This window comes from Toxorhynchites rutilus, chromosome 1 (genome assembly GCF_029784135.1).
Source record: "Toxorhynchites rutilus septentrionalis strain SRP chromosome 1, ASM2978413v1, whole genome shotgun sequence".
Taxonomy (NCBI): domain Eukaryota; kingdom Metazoa; phylum Arthropoda; class Insecta; order Diptera; family Culicidae; genus Toxorhynchites; species Toxorhynchites rutilus.
The window spans coordinates 186,346,025-186,372,450 of NC_073744.1; the positions used below are offsets into that span (position 1 = coordinate 186,346,025).

A 26,426-nucleotide genomic window follows, 5' to 3' on the forward strand; every position below is an offset into this window, starting at 1 on the left:
GCACATGAATTTCTCTCATGGCAACTCAAAATCTTCTCGTTACAGTTTTATGGGCCTACCGCAAGGCTCCTGCCTAAGCCCCCTCTTGTACAGTTTTTACGTCAATGATATGGATGATTGTCTAACTAGAGACTGCACGCTGATACAACTTGCAGACGATGGAGTTATTTCCATCACGGGTACTAATCCCGTCGCTCTGCAAAAGTCGTTGCAAGATACCATGAACAATCTGTTCACGTGGGCCCTCAAGCTGGGTATCGAATTCTCTACGGAGAAAACTGAAATGGTCGTTTTTTCTAGGAAGCACGAACCCGCCCAATTCCAGCTTTACCTATCCGGCAAAACGATCCAACACTCTATGTTTTTCAAATACCTGGGTGTATATTTTGATTCTAAATGTACCTGGGGGAGACACATTGCGTATTTGAAACAGAAATGCCAGCAAAGAATCAATTTTCTCTAAACAATAACCGGAACATGGTGGGGTGCCCATCCAGGAGACCTCATTCTGTTGTACAAAACAACGATATTATCAGTGTTAGAATATGGCAGTTTTTGCTTCCGATCAGCTGCCAGGATTCATATTCTCAAGCTGGAGAGAATACAATATCGTTGCTTGCGTATAGCCATGGGGTGTTTGCATTCGACACATACGATGAGTCTCGAAGTTTTGGCAGGAGTACCCCCGCTTACTCTTCGGTTCACAGAATTATCCTACAGATTTCTCATCCGTTGCAAGATCATGAATCCATTGGTGATTGATAACTTCGAAAATCTACTCCAACTGACTCCTCAGTCAAGTTTTATGTCTTTATACCATGAGTACCTTACCCACGACGTGCACCCTTCACCAGGCATCTCCAACCAAGTTTGCTTCCCATACTTTTGCAATTCCTCTGTCATTTTTGATCTGTCCATGCGACAAAAAATCCATGGAATACCAGATCACCTACGCTCCAATGTTATTCCGTCGATATTTTCGGAAAAATATGGGAAAGTTGGATCTGATAAAATGTTCTTTACTGACGGTTCATACATAAACGGGTCCACTGGCTTCGGCATCTTCAATGAAAATTCCAGAGCCTCTTTCAAACTCAAAGATCCTTGTTCCGTGTATGTCGCAGAAATGGGTGCGATATACTATGCTCTAGGGATCATTGAAACACTGCCCATCGACCATTATTTTATTTTTTCAGACAGTCTCAGCTCAATAGAGGCAATCCGCTCAATGAAAGTTGATAAACGCTCATCTTATTTCCTAACAAGAATAAGACATCTATTGAGTGTTTTGGTCGAAAAATTATTCAAGATTACCTTAGCATGGATTCCCTCTCATTGCTCGATTCCGGGGAATGAGAAAGCGGACTCGCTAGCTAAGGTGGGCGCTTCAGAAGGCACACTTTTTGAAAGGCAAATTGCCTATAATGATTTTTTTCACATTCCTCGTCAGGACACACTCGTTAGTTGGCAGCGCATGTGGAGTGAAGATGAGTTCGGTCGCTGGTTACACACGATTATCCCTAAGGTTTCGACGAAAGCTTGGTTTAAGGGATTGAATGTCGGTCGTGATTTCATTCGCGTGATATCTCGGCTTATGTCCAATCACTACAACCTAAACGCGCATCTCTATCGCATTGGGCTCGCAGCAAACAATCTTTGTGATTGTGGCGATGGCTACCACGACATCGAGCATGTTGTCTGGTCGTGTATCCGGTTCCATGCTGCTCGCTCTCAGCTCTCTAGAGCACTGAGAGCAAAAGGCAGACAATCGGATATCCCCGTCCGGGATATCTTAGGTAGCCGGGATCCTGATCTTCTGCTTCATCTATACCTGTTCCTCAGAAACGCCGATGTCAACGTTTAATGATGTTTCCTTCGTTGTGTCCCCGTTTCATATCCCTCCTATCCGATCGATAAACTTTTACTTAGTCGCGGCAATACATACACACACTCTTTACAGATGCACGGGCCAAAGGTTGTGCAGTCCACTGATCATTCAACAAGAGCCAAAGGTTGTACCGCTCATGACAACTCTACACGAACTGATGATTGCGCCGGCTAGTGACCATTCTATCCTGGATTCCTCGAGTCGAGAAAGACGCACCACGCTAGATATGGGGTACAGACTAGGGGGCCGTTGCTGATTAATGGTCAGCTGCATCCCAATAGGAAGTAGCCCGTGTCGGGCACACGTATAGAGCATCGAAGACTGCAACATACCAATTATGAGAACACTTGTAATACTAACCTCGAGCCAACCGCGAGTAATCGGTTACATATTACTAACATAGTTGTAAGACAAAAATTGTCAAAATATTGGACTCCCGGCCCCGTCAGGCTAACGCCACATGTGCCTTAATAAAAAATATATTTTGGAAAAAAAAAAATAATTTTATAGTATAATTTTTTTTTTTTTTTTTTTAATTTAATATATCGTTTATTCCATTCTATTTTAAAATATTATTTACATTTAAATTAATTTTCGCATCTTAAAAAGAATGCAAGTTCGCCTACATCGATTCTATCGTTCATTGAGTTTACATAGGAGATGTATAATATAAATATTTTCAGTATTTGACTTCGTTTGGTAGGTCCGATGTTTGGCAGCGCTGGTTTAATCAATTCTTCGAAAGACAGGAGTTGCCATCCTTCTAGTATGTCAGTTATCTTCCGTTGTACGTAAGCCCATGCGCCTACTACGCGGGGGCAGCTACTGAATTTATGTTGTAGTGTTTCTACTGCAGCATTACAATGTAAGCAGCCTTCACCATCTGCTCGTTGAATGGTTCTCATCAGTTTTCTGTGCTCTATCTTTTCGTTTATAAACAAATATAAGTTACTCCGCTGGCATGATGATAGCTGTTTCGTCGCAATGTTCTTCCATATTCGTTTCCAATTCGCTTCCGGATTTCTCCTTTCGATACGAGGCGTTTCAGTTCGCTCCAAGAAAAAGCGGTGTATTAGATCGCTCGTAGGATGTACTCTAACAAGTGGGGGGAGAAGGGGGATTTGTTGGGAAAGGATTTTGAGGCAGGGAAGGTCTGCGGGAGGAGGAGTAGCTTGGTTCAGAAGGGATTGATAATAGGGAAGGGAACCACTTGCTTGCATGTGGCGATTTACCAATAGCGCTTTGCATTTTATGCCTGGTAGATGCGGTTTCAATCCACCAGCTTCTTTGTCACGCGCCAGTTGCTCCATTGGAACTCGCGCCGGTATTCCGCGCCACAGGAAGGAGCCCATGATCGCCGCTAATTTCGCTGTGTGGATACAATACGTTGGCAGGATTGATGCCACATACCATATCTTTGCGGTAATGAAGGTGTTCAGTAAAATAATTTTTTGTTGTAAATTTAGATTTCTCAACGAGTGTAACCACACCTGCGGAGCAAATTTCGATACAAGTGCGTTCCAATTTATGTTGAGTATAATGGTAAATTTTGGTGAGAATATCTGAAAGTTCATAGAAAATAGTTTAAATTAGGGTCAGAACAATGGACTTCTAGTAAATAAAGCCAAGAAAAAAATTTCATACAAATTTAAGCAATTTAAAACTGCCTTAGGGATGACCAAATTTGATAGAGAATAGTTGGCTTAATACAAACTTGTGTGGTATCCATATGTCGACACCATTCCGCCATCAACGCGATTTTTCCAGCTATCTTCATGCAGTCTCATGTGATTGAATAAAGCTTCTCGTGCATCAATTGATAGTCAAACGGTACATTCAAAATTAGTTTCGCATAGCTTCCTAATACGACGCTAAGGCCGTGGACATAGTAAACGCGGTGCAATGCGAAGCTCTTTAGGGGCTGTTCATATACCACGTGGAGAACTTTAGAGGGAGTAGAGGTTACGAAAATATCCACGCTTGTCCACGGAGGGGGAGGGGGGTCTCTGAAATCGTACTTTTTGTGTCCACGTGGTATGTAGACAGCCCCGTATGTGCGCTACACATACAACGCCCCGTCATCGTTTCGTCCTCCATTCTCTTGGACTTGAACTTGCGACGTCGAACTTGCCAATGTTGGTACAGTAATTTACATTTAATGCGACATGCCGAGGACCACTCAGTGTCGCATTAGAGGCGATTTTGACCTGTAATTGGACATTCGCAATGACAGTGGTACAGTGTCGCATCCGGCCGTGACCTTCAATGTGGGGCCATAATTTGGGCCCCGAACTCGATGTTTATCAAGAAGTTCAATTAGAGATAAAAATGTCCAATTAAACGTGTCGCATTACAGGTCTGTCCAATTAGCAAAATGTCGCATTAATTGTAAATCACTGTATTCTTTTTTTTATCCCATTTTTATTTATTTATTAGGCTCAATAGCATTTTATCTGTAACAGAGCCGGCTATTTATCGTGTACATGTACATATGTTTATGTTTCTATAAATTGTAAATTACACAGTAGTAGTAGTAGCAGCCATTTAGGTGTTAGGCTTTTCATTACATTATGGTTAATTACACAGTAGTAGCCATTTAGGCGTAAGGATATTCTATCTGTTCTTCCATTGTTCAGCAGACCGGACAGCGGAGACAGTTGATATTGATCATTGTTGGGTTATTTATAGAACAGCAGCCCGATGTTTCTTGCAGAGCAGAGCAGTTGTATGGATGAATCGATCTTTGTTCCACCGTGGATCGATCTCCATCGCTGATGATGGTTGCGTGGACGTAGTTAACACAAAGATGGTCAATTGAGGGCCCGGAGTTTTTAACTCACGATCGATCGCTTAGTAAGCGAACGCGTAATCAAGTGGCTACGAAGACCCCCCTCACTGTATTCTTATTGCCTCTATATTAACTATTCAGTGCAATTTTATTAAAAATTGAAAGAAAATTTAAAAAACGAATTTGTTTTTTCAATAATTTTTCTGATATGGTTATTAAAAATCCATGATTACCTTTGCTTTATCATTTATCCATTATATGTCAATTTTGCCTGCTTTTCGTTCTTTGACCTATCATTTTGACAGTTCAAGGTTTCAAATTTTGACTAGATATAAATTTGTTGTGAAAGAACGAATTGTGGAAATTTAAGTGGCAAATTTTCTCAGATTTATAATTAAAGTTTTTCTGTAGTCTCAAATTTCTGAGTTTGTTAAATGACAGATTGAAATTGTTTTATAGAAGAATAAGATTCCATTTGATATTTCGATTTTTGAAATCGGCTAATGGTTGAAAAGTTATGAGTATGCCAAGAAGCGAATGTGGACTGTATGTATATTTATATTTTTTCGGATATCATCGCATATCGCATCGGATATATCGCAAGTGTAATATTTTTATTTTTTTTACTTTTAATCACAATTTAATTATAATCAGTTAGGTTTTTTTAAAATTACTTCTAGAAATTTTTGCGGATTCATAGAAAGATGAGATTCCATTTTAAATGTCGATCCTTGAAATAAGCTCAATGGTTTGAAAGTTAAGAATTGAAAAAAAAACACAAAAGACGAGTGGGTAATGTCGGGGACATAACCGGAGAGACGTAGGACTAAACCAATGCCATTTTATAGAGGCGGTCAAATTGGATTTTTCAAGATAATGGAATACGCAGTATTATTTTGACAGCAGAGATAAAGGCGTTGTGTGGTACTCTATAAGAGAACGACTGACTTCAACAAGTATTCTCTCAAATATATATTAACCGCAGGCGTACACTCAACTGTGTCGACATAATGGCGGTGTAGAAGTCCGACACCACATAAACCGTTGCGCAGCAACCGTTGGCACTTCACTTCACTTTTAACCATCACCGAGCACGAGGTAAGACGTTCCTGCATCAGGACAGCTACGCTGGGGGAATTCCCCAAACAAGCACATCCGAGAAACTCACAATCTCTGCCTGTATTTTCGGAGAACATCGATAAAGTGGCTGTCGTCTAGGCTTTGCGCCTTCCTGGAGAATAATTTCATGCTCGATCAATGACGTGCGTCCTAAATGGTTATTTGATGTACACGGAAATTGCTTGATGACCTCTGTTAATGCAAGTTTTTCTTCATTAGTTAAATCATGTTCTGTTTCAATAGTCTCTGGGTTTACTTCTGAAGCTTCCGGCTGATCTAAGTCAGTAATATCAAGCGTTTCATCAGGTTCTTGTTTAGGAATAACCGGTATAGTTTCAATCGGATGGATATAGAAATGGTGAGACTCAATGGTTGAACTGTTTTCCATTCCTATTTCGTTTATTTCCTCTATGCCATCTATTCCTCGTATCATTGGCTCTATTCCAAATGCTTTCCAAAAATTTATGCCCAAGATGAAATTGCGACTAATTTCTGGAACAATTGCTATTGGGATTACTTTGGTTACTCCCCGGAAAGTAACAGGAATGTTCGCGTAGCCTTCGCATGAATATTGCGTTTCATCAGCAGTGCAAATGCGAATCGGAGACGGTAAAATTTTGAGACCATATTGCTCGATTAAATTTTTGGAATTTGTGACGCTTATGCTCGCACCAGAATCCAATAATGCTTCTATTTCCGTTTAATTTTTTTTGAGAAGAGGGAAGATGTGTGGTACTCTATAAGAGAACGACTGACTTCAACAAGTATTCTCTCAAATATATATTAACCGCAGGCGTACACTCAACTGTTTCGACATAATGGCGGTGTAGAAGTCCGACACCACATAAACCGTTGCGCAGCAACCGTTGGCACTTCACTTCACTTTTAACCATCACCGAGCACGAGGTAAGACGTTCCTGCATCAGGACAGCTACGCTGGGGGAATTCCCCAAACAAGCACATCCGAGAAACTCACAGGCGTGTTCAAAATTTCAGATTAATTAGTCAGAAGGAACGGTGAAAAATTTCTATTAATGTGAGACAACCCTACAGGCATACAAACAAGTCAAGTTGACTGAAACCGTTTAAAAAAGTAGTTGTTTATTTTGTTATTGCGAACGCCATTTTCAGGTGGCGGCCATTTTGGATTTGCATTTTTAATGAATAACCGTGTTCTACTGGTCAAGCCCTTTCATTAGATGCCCATATTGATGAGGGGTTCAGAAAAAATATATATATCGCCATTTTGTTGTGGCGGCCATTTCGGATTTGCATTCCTAATGAATAACTGTGTTCTACTAGTCAAGTCATTCATTTGATACCCATATTGGTGCGGTTTTGAGGAAATATGTAATCCGTCATTTTGTCGTGGCGGCCATTTTGAATTTGTATTCTTCATAAATATCTGTATACTACTAGTCAATCCCTTACATTTGTTTCCCATATTTATGGAGTTTTGAGAAAATCTGTAATCCGCCATTCGTAGCGGCCGCCATTTTGGATGTTCAAGATAATGAAATACGCAGTTTTGTAATGACTGCAGAGACAAAGGTGTGTTCCAAATTTCAGATCAATCGGTCAACATTTCTCGAATTTCTATTAATGTGGTACAGCGCTATAAACAAACAGGTTACATACAAACATACAAACCTGTTACAGCTAAATAAACAAAAAACAATTCAAGCATTCTATCGAATCGTGGGCAATTAGCCTCTCCTTCACCCGGTGCGACGCTTCCACCGCTTTTAACATACTTCGATAAGCGATTAGGCTCTTCTGCTTCACATTCAATAGAAACTCCTGTCTCTACGGGCGATTACACATTATCCGGTTTTTGCCGGACCGGTCTGAAACCCAAATAGCAAATTTCGACCGTACCAACCTCTTTACGGCGCCGTGATGCAGCCGTCTACTGCGACTACAATGTCCGGCGACCGGACAAGTATTATACGCGATGAAAGTAGTATAGTGTCGACATCTGGTGGAGACATCAGTTTGGGAAAGCAAATCATTCTCTATAAGATTATGAGACCTTAAGACAGTTTTGAGTTGTTTAAATTTTTAATAAAAATTTATTTCATTACTTATTTCATTTCTTATAACCCGCGGTACTGATTCTTGCTTAATCATTTCTGTATAATTTTCTTGATATTTTCACTAAAACTCAATATTATAATATAAAATCACTATCAAACATAATTATTGTTCCGGGGTTTTTCCTCTCTTGCAAAAAACGTGCTACTCTATTACAGAAAAAACATATTTTATAAGAAAAAGTTAATTTTCATTCATAATTTTTTATTTTATATATGTGTTTACTGCACCTGAAAATCCATTATCACTATCATTTCCCAAAAGCGGAGCATGACGCCCAACGCGAATTGACAGTTGTTTGTCATGTCTGTTAGTATTAGTACAATTCAGGCAATTTTTCCTCTCATGTATTAGTATGTGTGTGGTATTGACGTTTGTTTGTTTGAGTCAATTCAGAAGTCGCAAGTGATATGGATGCCGAAATTTGTATTTCGCTGCTATGGAACAAGTTAAGTGATGAACCTTTCTGATCAAAGCGAAGCAATGGTCACAGGCGCACGAGGGCATCATGGAGTATATTGCCATGGATTGTGTTATTAACGGTGGGTAGTGTGTTTCGACAAATTTATCGAGTTCTTAATTAACCTCTGTTTTTGTTTTGTTCACAGACAACTTCCCTTATTCGAAATCAGTATTGATCGAGATCAAGGATGTGAAACAAATTTCCAATTGGTTCATCAAGGGCAAAAATTTGAGCGACTTCATCCAGCTGAATGTGAAGGTCAGTTTTTGTTCAATTAAACACACCAAAATAGTTCTCTCTTTTAATTCTTATACGGTATTCCACACAGTTCGACCTGACCCGGAACACGATCTACGATGAGGTGTCCGCAACTCGACTCGAGGAACTCAAACCAAAACTGTCCGAGCTGTGCTCGGCGATCAAGATGCTCCCCTGTCCGACACAAAAGTATCGGTTCAGATAGAGCGAAATCACCCAGTTGTTGGCATTTCTGATTCGTCATTCATCGCCCAGGATCCGCTTAATAACAGCTGTGCGTTGAAGCGAAATGCGTTCGAGAAGCTGCCCTTGCTCCAGGAGTACGTGCACCAGGAATTGCACGTACTCCTGGAGCAACATATGTATGCTGAGCGCGTTTCTGGACGAAGAGATAGTGAGATAGTGTTTGAAGGAAAATTACTATGTAATTTTAATCGTAAGAATTATTACTGCAATGGTGGAATAAAATAGACAGTCTAGAATGGATGAATAAGCATATATTCTCTCGTAGGTAAATTCTAAGGATAATCACAGGAACTGAACACATACCACATATAATTAAGTAGCCCCCCCCCAGCTTGTTACGAAATGATATAATTATTGGTTCATCAAATTGTACACTTTTCTCTAACCGTATTTCTGAGACTGTTGAAAAAATATGTGGCAACAGAGCGTGTGAAATAAATCATGCTAGTTGTGTATGTTTGGAAATAAAAGAGCTTAGCTTGTGGATAAGTACACCGCAACTGGACTAAAGTTAGTTTTTTTGTAATACTGTTTATTACAGCCATGTTTTTTATCCAGTAGGTTTTTCATGTTTATTTATCATAAGAACACCGCTCTGATGTGCGAGTAGTGTACGCGAGGCCTGGCGTACCACACCCGGCCGAATGTACTCTCCAATGGACACAAATTTGGGAAGGCTCGTGGTTGCCGCAGCAGTTGTGGTTTCAGGTTTTTCCATATGCAATCAGCTGCATGTAGCTGAAATATTTGCAATGTTTACCTGTCATTCCACTATATAAATAAATGCATGTATGTGTATGTGAATGATGTACGGTTTTGTGTAGTGCGAGGACTCTTTCACATTGTTATCCGGTTATCCGTCCAAACCCAGCGGCGCTTTTTGAAACCGGTCCGGCAGAAACTGGATAATGTGTAATCGCCCTACCTCTTGCGGTATCGCACCGCATACATCGCCTGCAAATGCATCGATATCTCTTATGCTGAAAATTAATCTCAAGATAGTGTCCAATGATAGAATGAAGCCAATCACAATCACCGTTCTCTTCTATACAGTGCGAGTCCGCAAATGCAATGGAGAGCGCGACCGAAATCAGCGGTCTGCAAACCATCCTATTTCGCTCAAATTAAAACATTATTTAATAAAAAAAACAGGAAGTGGGTTATATATATGGTATAACCGCAATGGTGACGTAGGGCTATCGTTGATTTAGTGATCATTTGTTTGAAGTTGAATCTGAATTCATTCTGAATGAATGAATAAATGAATATTTGGGGGACTTCGAAAACGAGAGCGTTACGTTGGAGGTACAAGGTTTTATGCATCCAATATTGGATACGAAAATGTCCTACTGATGGGGAAGAATAATCTTCAGAAGCTTTCCTGCTAATTGCACTTGATTGAAAAATCAAAGAACTAAATGTATTTGGTCGCAGTATTATATGTATAGAAAACATCAAAATAAATTCGTTCGCTTGCATGTAATTTTCAATTCCAAGAGGAACTGGTTGATTATTTTGCAGCAACGACATCTTTCCGGATTCTCCTCGATTCTTCTCGAAATCCACCAGTGTTTAATGCTAACTCGATAACCACCTGTTGATTGTACTTGATTGAAAAATCACACAATTAATTGTATTTGGTCGCAGTATTAAAAGGATAGAAAACATTACAATAAACTCTTCCGCTTGAATGTAATTTTCAAGTCCAAGTGGGACTGGCAGATTATTTTACAGCAACGATCACTTCATTCCGGATTCTTCTCGATAACCAGCGAACGTAAAGAGTTGCACGCGTGTATGCGTGTGACAGTTGCTTCGATACCTCAAGCGGAACCAATTTTCGATGCTGGTACTCTCTCGGTCGTCTTCTCTTCTCCTTCTGATGGATCGGCATTTCTGCCCTCACTCACAGTTCCAAAAAAACTGCATGTCTTTCAGGTCAGGTCAGGCCAGGTAATGAATCCCTCGATCCCTCGCCGTCCAGCTCGTCCAGCACGTTCAGCTCGTTCAATTACGATGTTGTCTTGTCGATGTCCTCACGAAAAATGAATACGTTTCACCACCAGAATATCGCTTAAGTATGCTTTTTGTGCGTGATTGAATCGAGAGAAGGTGTGGTTTACGATGGCAATTTCCGTTGCGCGCGCATACAATATTGGATACGAAAATTTTCTACTTATGGGGGAGAATAATTTTCAGAAGCTCTCCTTGATTGAAAAATTACAAAATCAAATGTATTTGGTCGCTGTGTTATATGGTTAGAAAACATTAAAATAAACTCATTCGCATGAATGTATTTTTCAATTCCCAGGGAACTGGCAGATTAATGTTCAGCAACGATTAGATTTTTCCAGATTTTCCTCGATACTCGAAGCCCGCCAGTGGTTAATCCTAACTCGATAACCACCTGTTAATAGCACTTGATTGAAAAATATTTGGTATTTGGTTATACGGTTGAAAAACATTAAAATAAACTCTTTCGCATGAATGTATTTTCAATTCCCAGGGGCAGAACTGGCAGATTATTTTTCAGCAACGATTGGATATTTCCGGAATTTTCTCGATGCTGAATGGCATCCAAACGAAGAGTTCCGCACATGTATGTGTGTGTGGCGGCTGCTTCGATCTCTTCCCGGGGAACCGTTTGTGGCATCACTCTCCTCCTGATGGATTCTCTTCTGGCCTAAGGTGCACAAACAGGTTCTTGGTGACACCGTTCATCCGCGCTTTCATGATAAACGAAGAGCTTCACCACAATAGCGACAACATGCTCCAACCGCTGTTCAATTATAACTGAGTGGACTTCCAAGCGGCGCTAGCTTATATACCGATTGATGATTTCAATAGCCTGTTTTGAAAGCAATTTTAAGACTATTGAAACAAGTTTTTGGATCAAAAAGTAACAAGTATAGAACGCGTAGACATTTTATCTTTCGAATGAAGTGTTTATCATACCGGTTCGTTCAGTTGTTTAGGAGCTATAAACGCTCAAAATCTCGGTCTCCGGCGTAACGCTTTCGTTTTCGAAACTTTGATTTTACACCCCGGTATAGCAATGAAAGACGTAGTCCTACGTCAAAAACAAAGCACAAACGTTTTTGCGTTCATAATCGTTTCTCGTTGTCTTTCCTGCTTGGCGTCCGCTGATAAAATGTGGCCAAGCACCACCATCGCTCACTTTATATAGCCATATAGTTAACGTTGTAGCGACCGTCTATATTTATTTATAATCTATTTCTCGTCCTCCATCTTCCCCTTGTCCATACGTTTCGCCCGTACCCGTTGTTGCTTGTAATGAATAGCTGTTCGCTGCGGGAGCGCAGACAAAATGTATGGGGAAGTATGGATTTCTTTCTTCCAATTTTTCATCTATTTGAACTTTATGTGAGCTGCAAACCGTAATGTATCGCATATAAACAATTGCTAAGGATATTTCCTATTAATGAGTGTATTTGGAATCAAAATCCATTCATTAGTTGAAGAGGTATTAACATTCAAAAACTGAACACTCTTTCACATCGAATTATTGAAATGGACCCTTATAATGAACGGTTAGACGTAGTCCTATGTCAAAAAACTCATGATTTCTTCCAAAAATTCATAACTTTTCAACCATTGAGCCGATTTAAAAAAAACATATCAAATGAAATCTTATTCTTCTATGAACATTTTTTTTACATTCTACTAATGTTTGCATTACCAAAATTATTTGGTGTGTAAACAAGATTGAAAATCTGGACACTTTTTAGCAGTCTTCAGAAAACAAACGCAGCGCTGCGCTTGAGTTTAATTTTAATCAGCGCGTGCTCAAAGAACACTCATATTCTCTCTTGGTGCGAAGCGCACAAAATTCATAAGCACGACAGCGCAAAATGTACCCGGCGCAGAACTCAGATACTAAACATTTCTTCTTACTTGTGTGATGCGCGTCTCATTCTATATACACACCCACACACATACACATCAAATTCTAGAGAGGTTAGACATCAATTGAATATAGGCTTCCCAAAATCAAAATCAATATGGCTTCATTTGTTTACCAACATATCATTTGCGAGGATCGAAATCGTTGAAATCACGGAGATAGTAAAAATAAACAAAAAATGCGCTGCTTTATTTCTAACTGCATGAGCGATTTTCATATTTCGGTTTCACATGGAGGTGTTCACATTTAACAGGAGGAGTTTAAAGTCAGCCACTATTCGACTATATAACCGGACCGAGTTGTAAACAGCAGTAATTGACAGAACCAAAATGTCAGTGAACCGCAGCAATATTGAGTACACTGGCAATATGAGGGATTTGACTTTTTAGTCATACCCCTGAAATTCTAGCGCCCGCTTTGTCTTCGTTCGTTCTAAGCAAAACATAAGAACAACAACGCCCCCCCCCCCCCCATTTGAACGGTACGGGCAAATCTTTTTTTGTGCGGGGGATAGGGGCCGCATAAAAAAATCGTGCAAAACTTCACCAGTAGCTTTAAAAACCGTGTTCGGTACACATTTTGAAAAAAACTTTTTTTGTGCGGTAGATAGGGACCGCATAAAAAAGTTTTCCCCAAGAAAAAAACTCAAATCCACGCCGTTCACCGTTCAATTTCCTTTAGTTTCCCTGCTTTGCGATGGGACAGTTTGCCTCTTCGGTTGCGCGTGGCTGTTTTGTGCTTTTAGTTGCATGCCGAAACGTGATGCTGCTAGATATCATGTCATGCAAAAATTTAGAAAAAGTTAGATCATTTGATGGGATGAGGGGAATGATTTCAGAAGCGGATAATTGAAACGCAAATATGCTTTTTTCGCACTGAAATGCATCTAAATTATCGAAAAAACTAAATGGACGATAACTTCGACAAATATGCTTCTTTTCAATCAACTTTTCCGCCCCGGTGCGAAAGCTTCACTCGATGCCACTGGCTATGTGCAAATGAAAACGAATCAAAAATGTCAACAATTCAATACAGTAATCATTCGATAACTGAGCCTGGTTTAACTGGACTGCTCTTTAAAGTGCGATTCACATACAACATACACGTCACGTTCACGTCCCGTCACGTCACGATACGTCAATGATTCTACCATGCAATTCTCATGAAAACATTCACATACACCAGCAACGTAACGACCCGTCAGCATACGTTCAACGAAAACGACCGGCAGGGTTTGTAGAAAAGAATAATTGACGGAGACGGACGGCTCGTTTGGTTTTTGTCTGGGCTTTGTGTCTCGGCTTTTGTTTTGATTTGGCTGCACAGTAATTTACATCTACATCGACATTAAGCTAATTGAACAGATCTGTTATGCAACACGTTTAATTAGACATTTTTACCTCCAGTTGGACATTTTTGTAAACATTGAGTTCGGGGCCCAAATTATGGCCCCACATTGAAAGTCGCCACCAGTCGCAAATGTCCAATTACTGGTGGAGACTTCTCCGTAACGTGCTATGTGAATCGCACATAACTGAGCAAACGTTAACTGGGCTTTGGTACAGTCAAAGAGCAGAATTTCGTAAACAATTGACGCCATATTCAATTTGATGATTTGCTGTGAGGGACATTCAAATGTGATTTGAAATGTCAAAAATTTAAATTATTTTCGCGTGACAAAAGCATTGATTCAATTACAGAAAAAACATTTTCCCCAAATTATATATCATACAACAGTCGGACTCAATGAAAAATTTCCAGTGGAAACCTTTTCTGTTTATCCAATTTTACGATCAACGCGAATCAAACAATTCAATGAAGTTCTCCTCGGTTTGATTTGACGTTTCACATGCCGGTCCAGTGCGAAAAAGAATGTCGATAACTGAACTTCCGTTCTGGTTCAGTTACCGAATGATTACTGTATCTGCGAGCCAAGTTTTCGGAACAAATCTTGTGAATTACAAATTTCACTCTACAGTTTTTTTCCCCGAGACACTATACAACTTAACGGGGTAATAATTATTAATGGTTAACGATAAATTTTATTTCAAAATTTGACGAAAATAAAACCTCAATTGCAAATGCTAAGATTCGACAGCAGTGGTTCCTAGTTTAAATTCTCCAAAAGATATATTGCTTCATTATCGCCTCCACAAATAACATTCGAACGGCAAGAATCGAACGAATTGATTGACTTCCGGATACCGCTTAGCAGCGATGTGACGTGTACTTTGCTCTTGGTTCGCTCCCCATTCAGCCAAGGATTGTTCGTGTCGGATGATGAGTCCTGCGTCGAAACACTGATCGAAGTGTGCAGCAATCCACTTGCGACCGTTGAGGCCGAAGTTGGGAGCGAGTTTTGATTCCATTGCCACAGTTCGCCTCCCTCGGAAGCGGAAAACAATCGCGACGGTTGTGTTTTGTGGAATGCCAGCTCTGTTATCGCGTGCTCGTGGGCCTTCAGGTAGGAAGCCGGAAACTGGGGCTGTCTCAAATCCCAAACGGTGATTGATCCTTCCTCACTTCCAGCTAAAATCTGTAAACAAATGTTTGTCATTAATCACTTCAATAGTTTCATAACTACTTCATCTCACAATGTGCCTTTGAGTGGGATGATATGTTACACAAGTGACACAATTGGGCCTCTTCTCATCCTCGCAGGAGATCGCGAAACTTCCCGTCGGTTTTTGACTGTCCGACCTGATGTCGAAACACTTCATTATTCCTAGCCTATTTCCTGTTAGCACCTCTTTAGGGCTTAGGAAAGCCACGCAACTGATAGTACAACTGTCGGCACTCGAAATACTCCTCAGCACTTTCTGTCCAACGGTGGAAAGGATATTCAGTCGGCCGTCTTCCCCCACAGAAGCCACATCGCTCTCGTGCACGGAAAGTGCCGTACATGGAGCCCCATTGAGGCTGCTGAAGGTATCGAAACGATGCAAATTCTCGAAACGATACTGTTCCTGCAGGTTATCCTCGTCCTTATCCCGGTTCAACGCAATCAAACTGACGAATCCCTCGGTATTCGAGATGACAATGTTTCGTTCGTCCACAAAGTCCAGTCCACTGATGTCACCGCTGAAGCACACCTCAGCGACGCACTTCGGAACAAACTCGTTCTCTTCGGTCGTGTAATCGTGTCGAAATAGCTTCCAGACCTTCACATTGTTAATGTCCAGATCCCAGCTAGTGGTGATAAACGAATTGGACTCATCGTACTGCTCCGGGATCCAGCGAATGCGGGACACCTTTTCGGAAATGAATGTACTGTCCACTTTGGTCGCTTCCGATAGCATGTTGCACCTTTTATAGAAACTGATACTTCTGTTTGCTAAAATATTGATTACTATTTTGCCCTAGTTATTTGTTGGTGTGTCTGTTGGAAACAAAAACAAAAAAAAAGCCGAAACCGATTGCGCGCTGTCAATCTTTTTTTTTTGCAAACTGTTATACAGAACACTCGAAATTAAATGCAGGGTAATACTATGGTAAATTCCTTCGTTCAACAACTAGAGATGGGCAAATCGGCTCAGTTGAATTTTGCGGTTGTCCACACAATTGCATCTGAAACGTAACTACCATGGGGACATTCACCCTTATTCTCATTTACGGCCGTATCCGTATATTCATTCGTCGGATACGATACGTCGTCATAGAAAAGCTATTCTGATTTACTGCTGTATTTCTGTGTACTAGATTCATTTGGGTAAACTGTATTATCGACATCGATGACAAATGTGAAATCATAAAATCATAACAAATATTCAAATATTCATAACGATATTCAAGCTGCTTTGCAGCATTGTTGTAAGTGCAATTTCTAAACTATTATTGGTCAAATATTGCTTCACGTGGAACAAGTCCACCTAAATGCTTTCCTACATTCTCATCGAAACCCCTTTTCGATTTCTGCACTTTGACTGCCCCTGTTTCTAGATGCTTGAACACAGGACCTCGAGCGCAAAGCTAGGGGTAAAATTTCACATGAGAATAATTAAGACAGCCTTTAGGTAATATACGAGATGCTAACGCTTGTTGGTAATGAGGTTAAACAACGGCTTTTCCTAAAAATATTTAGCGAATGCAGTCTCAAAAAATAACAAAGCGAAAAGCGTCTTATAACTATACTTTATATATAAACTTGGTGGGAAAACCTACGACAAGTTAATCGATGCTATTTTGTAAAATATAAATCAGACGGTGAGAATTTGTATCAAAATTCCGCTTGCATAAAAAATAACACAATGATGAAACGAAGCACGTTATTATAAATAGTAATAAAAAAGTAGAAGGGTCTGAGCCTAGGGGCATGGACGGAAGTTTGATGTAGGACTGTGATTGTTCAGAACACTTGGTTATTTTAAATGTAATTTTTTTCATTGTTCAGAAATCAGTTAGTTTAACTATTTTGGCACTCTAAATAGTAGCGCTAAAAGAGCCGTTTGTTGTATGTACTCATAACCTTCGAACGGTTTGTAACGAACAAAGAAAGACAATAAGCATCTGGCAGAAAGTTCAACTGCCTAACTGAAAATGATTAATGAATGGTGGAATGGTAAATGAAGTATATGTGAATCGGTAAACAAAAAAAAAAATATATCGTCATTGATTACATTGAATATGAAATTTACGGGGAAGAAACGAAAAAACAGGTTGAAAATATTCACGATTTCGTTATATTTTGAGGTAAAATACACATGAAATCATGAAGTTGCTTTATTTTTAATGGATAGCTATGTTACTGTGATTTATTTCCATTGTCTTATTCTTTATTCTTTACTTTATTTCCATTGTGGGTAACACTTTACTCGTTGCTTCGATTAAATCTTGCATGAAGTTTGAGTGATCCATGCCATCTTGCATATGATTACTTTAACATCTTGCCTATTTGTTAGATAGAACAAATTATTGCACGCAATTTTGTGTTACATACAACATTCATGGGAACGAAGTTGGAAGAAAGAATGCATAATACATGATTTACCTTCGCATCTGCTCGTTTAAAAAAACCCTTTTTATTTGTTAAATTGCTCTCTTATTTTATTATTTCCACTGTTGATGTCTCAGGCGAAAAAAATTGTGGATAAATTTGCCGTCTAAAGGTATATATTATAACATACGTAAAAACGATTCTGCGTAATATGCATTTGAAAACTCTTAATAAACGTTACATTTTTCGTAGAGTGACCCTCCTATATAGAAATCAAAGACGTAGTCCTACGTCAAAAAGAACAACCACAAAAATATAAAAATGGGATCATGAGGAACGGTAATATATAGTAGAAGCAGCATTAAATTTGAATGTTGGATAATTATTTCTGCATTGGAAAATATATTGTAAGAATCCAGTTCTCTCGTAGTATATAAGAATTCATCTGTAGAATTCGATGCTTTCTAAGAACGTTTAGCGCTCATGAAACCACCACGTTTCTCTTGATACAATTTTTGGGTGACGGAGGGTAGTTGCTCCTGCAGAGTCGGCTTTGCAGAGAAATATGTACCATTACGATATTTGGCACCGGCTGGCAACAGTTGATTGAACGGATTACAATTTTTAGCAGTTTGGCTATGAACCGAAAGACTTCGCTGCATATTTGGACAAATTGATTGTACGAATTGCTGGACAGTTGCGATTGGTTCGCCGGCGTTGATCCTGCATTTTTTTCACGGAGCAAAGCGTTCTACGTTATGGATTGGGTATGGAACTGAAGCTCACGTTGGAATGGATAGCGCGGCTGTTGGGTTGATTGTTGCTGTTGTTGCATTTGTGGTGGAACAGTTGCACTCTCAACGTTGTTTTTCAATCGGCGCAAAATATCGGTCTGTTGGTTTTTGCTGAGAATTTGCATTGAGAATTGTTGCTGAGCAATTATGTTATTGTTGACTTGATTTTGTGCTAGCATGTCGACTGATCGATTGGCGAGGCGTTCATTGATGTATCTTCTTCGAATACACAAAGTTTGATTGTGTCCAGGCGAGAGGTAGGTCCTGTCTACACCCATTCTAGCTCTTCCTCGTTTGCTGTATCTTGGTGTCGGTATTCATCTGCACTTATGTAGTTTTTTACATTAACATGCTGGTTCCGGTTGCTGATAATTGCGACGGAACCTTGCTGCAAAATTTGACACAGTAGGGTCAGCTGCTGATACCGGACGACGGTTGCAGAGCAGGTATTTTCTCAATGCCAACAACTGACTAGTCGTATAGCGAATAGGGCGGATACACCCGAGTTGCGTGTCCGATAGTATAATAACCGCCAATCCACAATTTAGAATAGCCAGAGCTTTTATCTCTAGCGGGAGATGATCTGCGTTTAATAATTTCGAACAATCATATTATTCAGAGTGCAAATCTTCCGGACATGTTTCAAAAAATCTCACCAGCTTTATATCTCGTTTTTATTAAGCTGCACAAATCAAAACTACAAAAATATACTAAAACGATGTCGATAATGTAGTAAACCAATAACTTGATCTAGTAGAATTCGTTTTTCGATCTATTTTGATCTTTGCAATAACCGTGCACTTTGCCTTGTTTACGAACCCAAAAATTTGACACTATTACATATTACATATAAACTTGGAAAAAAACATAATTCCAAATTCAATTCTATTCGCGTTTGAATTTTGCGGATTGCCACCCACAAAAAAAAAGTTTTCGTTTATGTCGACCTTTTTGAGGAGCTCTATCGTGTAGCGTAGCGATTATTTTAAATTTGAAATTTAGTCGTCCAAAAGGGTTTTTTAAAATTTTTGTAATAAATATGAGCTTTGTTCAAATTTTGGTTTTTATTTTAAGACATGTAACTTGGTAGGACATTACAAATATACTCTTCGAACTTTGATTAAAACAAAAGTATTAAAAACTTTTTCTAAATCTTCCGGCGAGATGACGACATAGCCAATATCAAATAACTCTTAATTAGTTAAAGCTTCCAAAAACTCCTTTCGTTGGACCAATGCACATATCGTTTGAAACAGTTAAAGAAGTCCTACTCAATAAGAAAGCATTCCCTGCCGTTATTTCTGTGAATATTACTTTTTTTTGGATATCCTGGCATTTCTATTAAAAAACAAATCTGTTCCGAAACATTGTCGCAGGAGAAAGAGCAAATTTTTTTCTAGTTGTTCATCCGCCCGAATAAGATTCATCGGTTGAATAGCTGGAAACCCCACATGACCTCAGATACGAGTGATAAGATCAAACATGATGGGTAGAAGACGGTCTGTGATACCGTGCGCGAGTATGTGTACGAGTTATGATTTTGCGCCGGGCAAACGTATGTCGTCCGACGCTCGCTAAAGCTCGATCGGACCTTGCTCAAGGATTGTATCCTATGTTTCAAACTAACCATCAGCAATCAGTGGAACTCAGGTTTGCGTGCGACACACATCTCCTCCCGACGGTGGACTTGGGTCGCGTCATTTTGGCGGCTTGGGCTGCCTCGATTCCTTATCCTCGTTAAATGGATTCTTCGCCCCCTTTACATTGACCTCAGAACAGTGGCGTCGAATGAGTGGCGCGGAGGGAGCGGACCGCTCCCGGGTGCACGATTTTAGGGGTGCAGATTAAAAAGAATTTATATGAATAAATTAGATAAATATGATTTCTGACGGGGGGTGGGGGTGCAAATCGTCCCTTCCGCCCCGGGTGCAACGCAGATTCTTCCCTTGGTGCAAACGTTCCTACCTTTCTGGCGGAAGGGGGGGGGGGGGTGCAAATCAACTCTTCTGCCCCGAGTCCAAAAGCTTCACTCGAGGCCACTGCCTCAGAATAAATTTCGTGAAATGAAAACCAAATATTATTTTATAAGGCATTTATTCCCATCATGTTTTTCACAATATTTCTAGCCTACTGCACTTTTTCTAAGCGGTAGTTTCTGTTGCAGTTTTTTTCTGGTACGATTTATTCCGGTCACGGTTTTGAAGAATTGTTTGTATGAGTAAATATTTATACCTTAATGCCAGAAATTTCCCACTATCCCAAACTGTTCTACAGATCCTGATGATGAACCGATGCATTCGAGCAACCGGTATATAGATATTGAGGCTCAAACCCATACTCCCCTTGTCTGTGTTAGTAACCGAAAAATAAAAATAAACGTCACTATGCCGAGCCCTAACGGTACAAACAAAGTGAAGTGACATCATCGTGTCAGGAGCAGGTCCTGCGAATGTATGCAACGCTGGCAAGACCTCCTTCACAGGGCTTTGTGTTCCTCCCACTTGACAACCCACCTTCGCGATCCTGTCAATTAAAAACACAAACAAGAAAGGTGAGAAGCCAGAATAGATAACGCCGATAGGAAGTGAAGAAAAAATTGCGTGGAGCAGTATAAGTTCTACCCTTTGGCCATCACTTTCCTTTCTGCATGTGCGACGGGTGTCGTCTCTTGGGTGTGTTCCGGGCAGTGTAAATTGATCGAATGTTAGTGACGCGTGGCGTGGAACTGGTCCTGCGCTAGAACAGAACAAAAGCTATGTCCTTTCAGCCTCCGGCGGAGCTGAAAATGGGTGGAGAAAGTGCAATGGAAAAATTGCTGGAGGCCCAGCAGCAGCAGCTCGATGACATAACGAGCGAATCCTCGTTCCTGGAGTTCCTGCGAAACGAGCAGAGCTGTCTCGCGGCGGTGGTCATTTCCGGTGGCTGTGGCGGAAATGCGAGCGCCCGTGATGAGGGTGGTGCGAATGGTGGCTCTCCCAGCGAGGTGGAGGTGGCTAGCATTTTCGAGCAGGTCAGTCGCCTGGCCGGTAGTCCCGGAGGAGACAACCGAAGTGTGGAGGAAATTTTGCGGGAAGCCGAACAGCTGATACAGAATCAGCCACTTTTTAGTGAGGTTGGCAAGTTTAAAACCAATGGTACGGGGTTGGGGGAAGTGACGAAGGCGATAGTTGGGATGAGGGATATTTCGAGTGAGTCAACGCCATCGGAAATGAAGAGTGGAATGTTGGAAGAACTGGAGGCAATCGAGGCAAAGCGCGAGGAAGAGAACAACCAACAGCTGAACAAGGTGAGTGTCATCGGAATATCAGAACAGCCTAGCATATTTTTTAGAATAGTTATAAATCGTGTGAATCAATTGAGGTTTGAAATGGCATTGGCTATGACACTGACGAAGGCAACTGCTTCGGAAGCCGTTGGTAGAATTTGATTAGCTGGTAGCACGAAACCATGTCGTCCAGTGTCTCTCAGCTCGACCGTGTAGGCATACTTGATGTTGTGTGTACCGCGGGCCCAATCATCGGAACCTCCCGATGCGGGATAGAGGGTTTTTCCGGATGGGCCAACAGTGTATGAGGATCCCGAGGATTGTTGTATAGTCTGTATATGGGTAATTTGATATATTAACTTTTCTTGAACGAGGCTATCCACCAATCAACACGAATTTTCGATGAATTGTTTTTATTTTCATATTTTTGATATAGTCGGAACTTTGTCAACATATTCGGCACTAGGTACGATGTCATTTTACGGTTTTAGCTTTTTATATGCGATGTAATTTTAATGTTCAAATGCGATCTAAACTAATTTTCAAAAAGGACTTTTTCAAAAATCAGAAAATAAGCGGGCCTGTACCACGTGGACAGAAAATGCACGGTTTTAGACACCCCCTCCCCCTCCGTGGGCAAGCGTGGACATTGATTATACCTCTCCCCCCTTTTGTCCACGTGGACATTCTTCCATTTTTTGGCAAAAGATGAAGTAAATAATTGAATTTATTGTATATTTTTGTTTTTCGAAAAATTGAAAAAAAAACCATTTTATTCGTTCAAAAAAATTAAGTTGGTAGCAGGCGCTGATTTCTAGTGATCTAGTTCATGAGTCCTTGCAGATCTTGCTCACTGCGAAATATTATCGATCACAGGGTAGGCTGATTTACCTTCACTCTCGGTTTTCGATTCACCTTTCTCAATCGTGTCCCCGTTCAGCCATAGTATCTCAACTTGACCGTTGTTGTCAATGTAATGTTAAAACTCTTCCGCTACCGTTCGGAGAATTTTCAGAAGACGCGATCTAATATTTTTTATTTCCAAATTCTTATCAATCGTTTTGCATTGAGCATCATTTTACTTCAGTATTGAATTCTTATTTTTTCTTTTTTCAAGTGTATTTTAAGACTCGTGTCAGTGAAGCGCCACACAGTCTGATAAGTAAATTGATCTATTTACGTACAAAAATCAACACAAATGGTGTGCTTTGATCTTCTTTCACAAACACTATTACCCCATAAGAACACGTGGTTTCACTTATACCACTACAATGGCTTCGTTCCACCTTCACCTTGAACGGTTGCAGTTCATTCGTCCCTACACTCTGTCCAACTTATATAAGACCAGGTGATGATCTTGCTGATTAGTCTCATTGTAAACAAACAATGCTTCAATTTATATTCTAGTGTGAAGGTATTGGTGACAGAGATGCCAGGTTTGAATGCATGTGTTCATTTTGAAGACATTTGATTTTTGGAGACATTTTGAAAACACTATGAAATATGTGAAGACATTGCAGTATAATAGCGTACGTGGGTCTTTGAGAGATATTATTTTCATGAAATTCTAACTATTGGTCGAAAATACCGTCAAAAGAAGTAGGGCTTTTGTCCGTATTCGCTCGTTGTTTTTGTTTGCTTTTGTTCTTAGTAATCAACGGAGATTCTATCTCGGGGTTACTTACTTGCTTTTTCAAACTTATCCAAGTAGGAAGTTCACAAGCATATAGAATGAATTCTACAACAAAGCGACTTCAAATTCTGTAGAATTTCAAGCGGTCTGAATACATATTGTCTCTAGACGACATTGGTACATTTGCGCTCGAGAATTCGAGTGATCGTGACATTGTATTTTTAGGATTTTGGGCATATACAATAGATTAACCTAGATCATTCAAACAACCACCTCACAAATCGAAAGTTTTCCGGTTACATACCGTTTCAATAATTAGTTTTATGGATATGGTTTGAGTTACAACCAAAACTTCAAAGCAAAGACTTACAACCAAAACTTCAAAGCAAAACTTCAAATGAATTGAGTTATCACAGTTCCATTTTTGTGGAAGCGCTGAGCGTAACGAATGTTTTTGTATTTTTCAAGTGTCAAGTTTGTATAATTAGTTGTTTTGATCAATAAATCTGGAAAATTCCGAAGGGAAAAATGCTCACGGAGAGAGGAGAAAGACAAATCGATGCATTTCACCAAGAAAATGTTGGTGTTAGAGAAATTGCTCGTCGGATTGGACGATCCCGTCGAGTAGTGCTCAATTATTTGGCGAATCCTCAAGGATACGGTTTAAAGGAGAGATCTCCACGTAAATCGAAACTCTCTGTCTGGTATAAGCGGGAAATAGTTAGAACAGCTTCGAATACCTCAAAATCGCTTATGCAAATAAAGCAATTTTTGAATTTAAATGTTTCCTGGGAGACCATTCGTCAAGTTTTAGTAAAAATTCCTTACATAAGGAGGGCTTAAAAGGTTAGAGCTCCTAATCTTACACCATCTCACATCGAAAGACGTCTGAGTTTGTTCAAAGCTCACATGAACCGACAGTGGGGCATGGTATGTTATGACAAAGAATGTTTCCAAAAAAATACATTTTGTTATATACCATAACGAAAAGTTCTTCAATGTATAGGTTATCTTGAGTGACGATATACTGGCGCGATTCACGGAAGGAGGAACAATATTTTTCAACAATTTCAATTTTGGTCGAGACTCTTTCGTTGTTTGAGCGGGACCCTGTGCAACCGGAAAGCTCACGATAGCTTTCACATCATTCAAAATGAATAGCAAGGATTACATACATACTCTGGAATCTTCTTTCCTACCTTCTTTTCCTACGAGGGGAGATCCTCGTACGCAGAATCTACACCGAGGGAAAGCAGTACACAACGATTGATAAGCTCAAGGCCGTATTATCGGAGACATGGGAAAATATCGAGAAATTCGTTCTGTAGAATTTGATAAATAGTATGCCAACACTAATTTTCCAGGTTATTAACCGAAATGGAAAGGTTACCAATTATTGACATGTAAATCTGCCGATTATTTTGAATTTTTCATTGATAATACCTCTGGATTTCGAAATAGTCTTATAGAAACTGGACAGCTGAAACTATCATATTTAAGCTCAATAAATAAACAAACGACTCTTCTGAACGGAACTGACGTTTTATATACTTTATTCTAAGCATTCAACAATGTATGCAAGTATTTTGTTGAAAATCCAACTGTTTGCGTTACAACTAAATATATTCAGGATTGTCTTATAGAAGTTGGACAGAGTGTATATTCTCCAACAGAACGATGACAAATATTATAATGCTCGAATTAAACGGTTTGGGTTGCGATTCCTCAACAAATGTTGCATAATTTGGTCGAAAGTATGCCCAAACGCAAGTATGGAGAACCATGGAAGATATACTAAATATTGAGATATATTATCCACCAGCATCGCTTCGCTCACAATGCTTTGTTTTTATACTGTTTACTTTTTCATTTCCTAAGCTGAATCACTGATATTTGCAACCAAAATTAATTTGAGTTAAATAAATTTGAAAATGAATACGAACAATGATTTGATTACATTCTTTTCGTTGTACGAAATGCGTTCATTTCACTTCATGAAATCAAGAATCAACATTGTTCATAAAAAAATAGATTTCTATCTGTCTGTCTGAATCGATCGGCGTGAATATTTGTATGTGCGGAATTGTGGGATCACTTTTGAGGTTCTTATGATGGTTCTAACCCCTCCCCCCTCTGGAAGGGAGGATTCCCGTACAAATGAAACACGAATTTCGGCATAACTTGAGCACTAATCAAGCCAATGGAATGTAATTTTGCATATGGAGGGTTTAAGGAAAATGTTTCTAGGGTGATTCGACACTCCTCCCCCCCTCTCTAAGGGAGTGCTGCCATACAAATGAAATACAAATTTCTGAAAAACTCGAGAACTAATCTAGCAAATGGGGTCATATTAGACATGTGACAGGTTTTGGGTACGAGAAATGTTTCTATGATGGTTCGACAGCCGTCCCTCCACTGGAAAACAAATGAAACACATATTTCAGCCAAACATGACAATTATCCTGGCAACTCGTAAAAGACAATATGATTGGCGACTTCTGGTGGTAGTGAGAGCCCTGTCTGAGAGCAGTGGCGTCTCGTCCATCTGTTCAAACTGTTCATGGGACAGGTAGACTACCTCAGCAAAAAAAAAATCAACAAACTGTTTGGGTGAAACTTATCCACCGTGAAGAGTGTGATCTGATGGCTACATGTGACTACACCACACAACCCGCACGTAACACAACACAGCACTACGAAATAAGCAATGGTAATGACTAATGGGTTCAAACCTTTCATCTGAACCCGCCGTCATTCAAACACTTTTCTGCTTCTTCAAGCGCGACAGGGCAAACACAGTCAGCTATATGTGAAGCGACCACTACTACTAATGTGCCGTCTTGCATTGTTGATTGAACAGGTAGCTCACATGGTCACGCGTCGCCTCTGCCAGAGAGTTGGTAGTGTGAAGTGCTGCCATTTCGATCAAATAACGTTTTGGCGTTATAGTTTATTTTTTGAAATAAAACCATTTCTGTATAAGCCCTTTTCAAAAATTAGTCGTGAAATGGCATCGTACC

At 39.9% G+C, this 26,426-nt stretch overlaps 4 protein-coding genes across 8 annotated transcripts in view; 2 read left to right on the plus strand and 2 right to left on the minus strand.

Moving 5' to 3' along the window:
- Positions 1-8,254: 8,254 nt before the first annotated feature.
- Positions 8,255-9,178, plus strand: LOC129762670 (nuclear pore complex protein Nup98-Nup96-like). The gene is made up of 3 exons (XM_055761151.1): positions 8,255-8,431; positions 8,498-8,610; positions 8,681-9,178. The coding sequence occupies exons 1-3, from the start codon at positions 8,398-8,400 to the stop codon at positions 8,813-8,815; spliced, it is 282 nt and encodes a 93-aa protein (XP_055617126.1). The 5' UTR covers positions 8,255-8,397; the 3' UTR covers positions 8,816-9,178.
- Positions 9,179-14,800: 5,622 nt separating this feature from the next.
- Positions 14,801-16,596, minus strand: LOC129776639 (nucleoporin Nup43). Its single transcript, XM_055782388.1, has 2 exons — positions 15,376-16,596; positions 14,801-15,317 (listed from the first exon to the last, which is right to left on the minus strand). Exons 1-2 carry the CDS (start codon positions 16,078-16,080, stop codon positions 14,889-14,891), a joined length of 1,134 nt encoding a protein of 377 aa, XP_055638363.1. The 5' UTR covers positions 16,081-16,596; the 3' UTR covers positions 14,801-14,888.
- A 4,345-nt stretch (positions 16,597-20,941) lies between these two features.
- LOC129761903 (centrosomal protein of 162 kDa) overlaps positions 20,942-26,426 on the plus strand; it is a 51,547-nt gene continuing 46,062 nt past the window's right edge. For 2 of the 5 annotated variants that reach the window (XR_008740500.1, XR_008740502.1), the window contains exon 1: positions 20,942-21,794. Coding sequence is in view for 3 of the 5 variants with exons in the window: in XM_055759762.1 (XP_055615737.1) it covers positions 21,264-21,794 (531 nt within the window). In the remaining 2 variants the exon portion in view is untranslated. The remainder of the gene's footprint in view (positions 21,795-26,426) is intronic. The other 3 variants (XM_055759762.1, XM_055759770.1, XM_055759754.1) reach the window with 2 other exon arrangements.
- The window catches only part of LOC129761931 (carboxypeptidase B-like), a 31,405-nt gene continuing 26,807 nt past the window's right edge, over positions 21,829-26,426 (minus strand). The window contains exon 4 of the mRNA XM_055759788.1: positions 21,829-22,105. Within this exon, the coding sequence (XP_055615763.1) occupies positions 21,860-22,105 (246 nt within the window). The 3' untranslated portion in view covers positions 21,829-21,859. The remainder of the gene's footprint in view (positions 22,106-26,426) is intronic.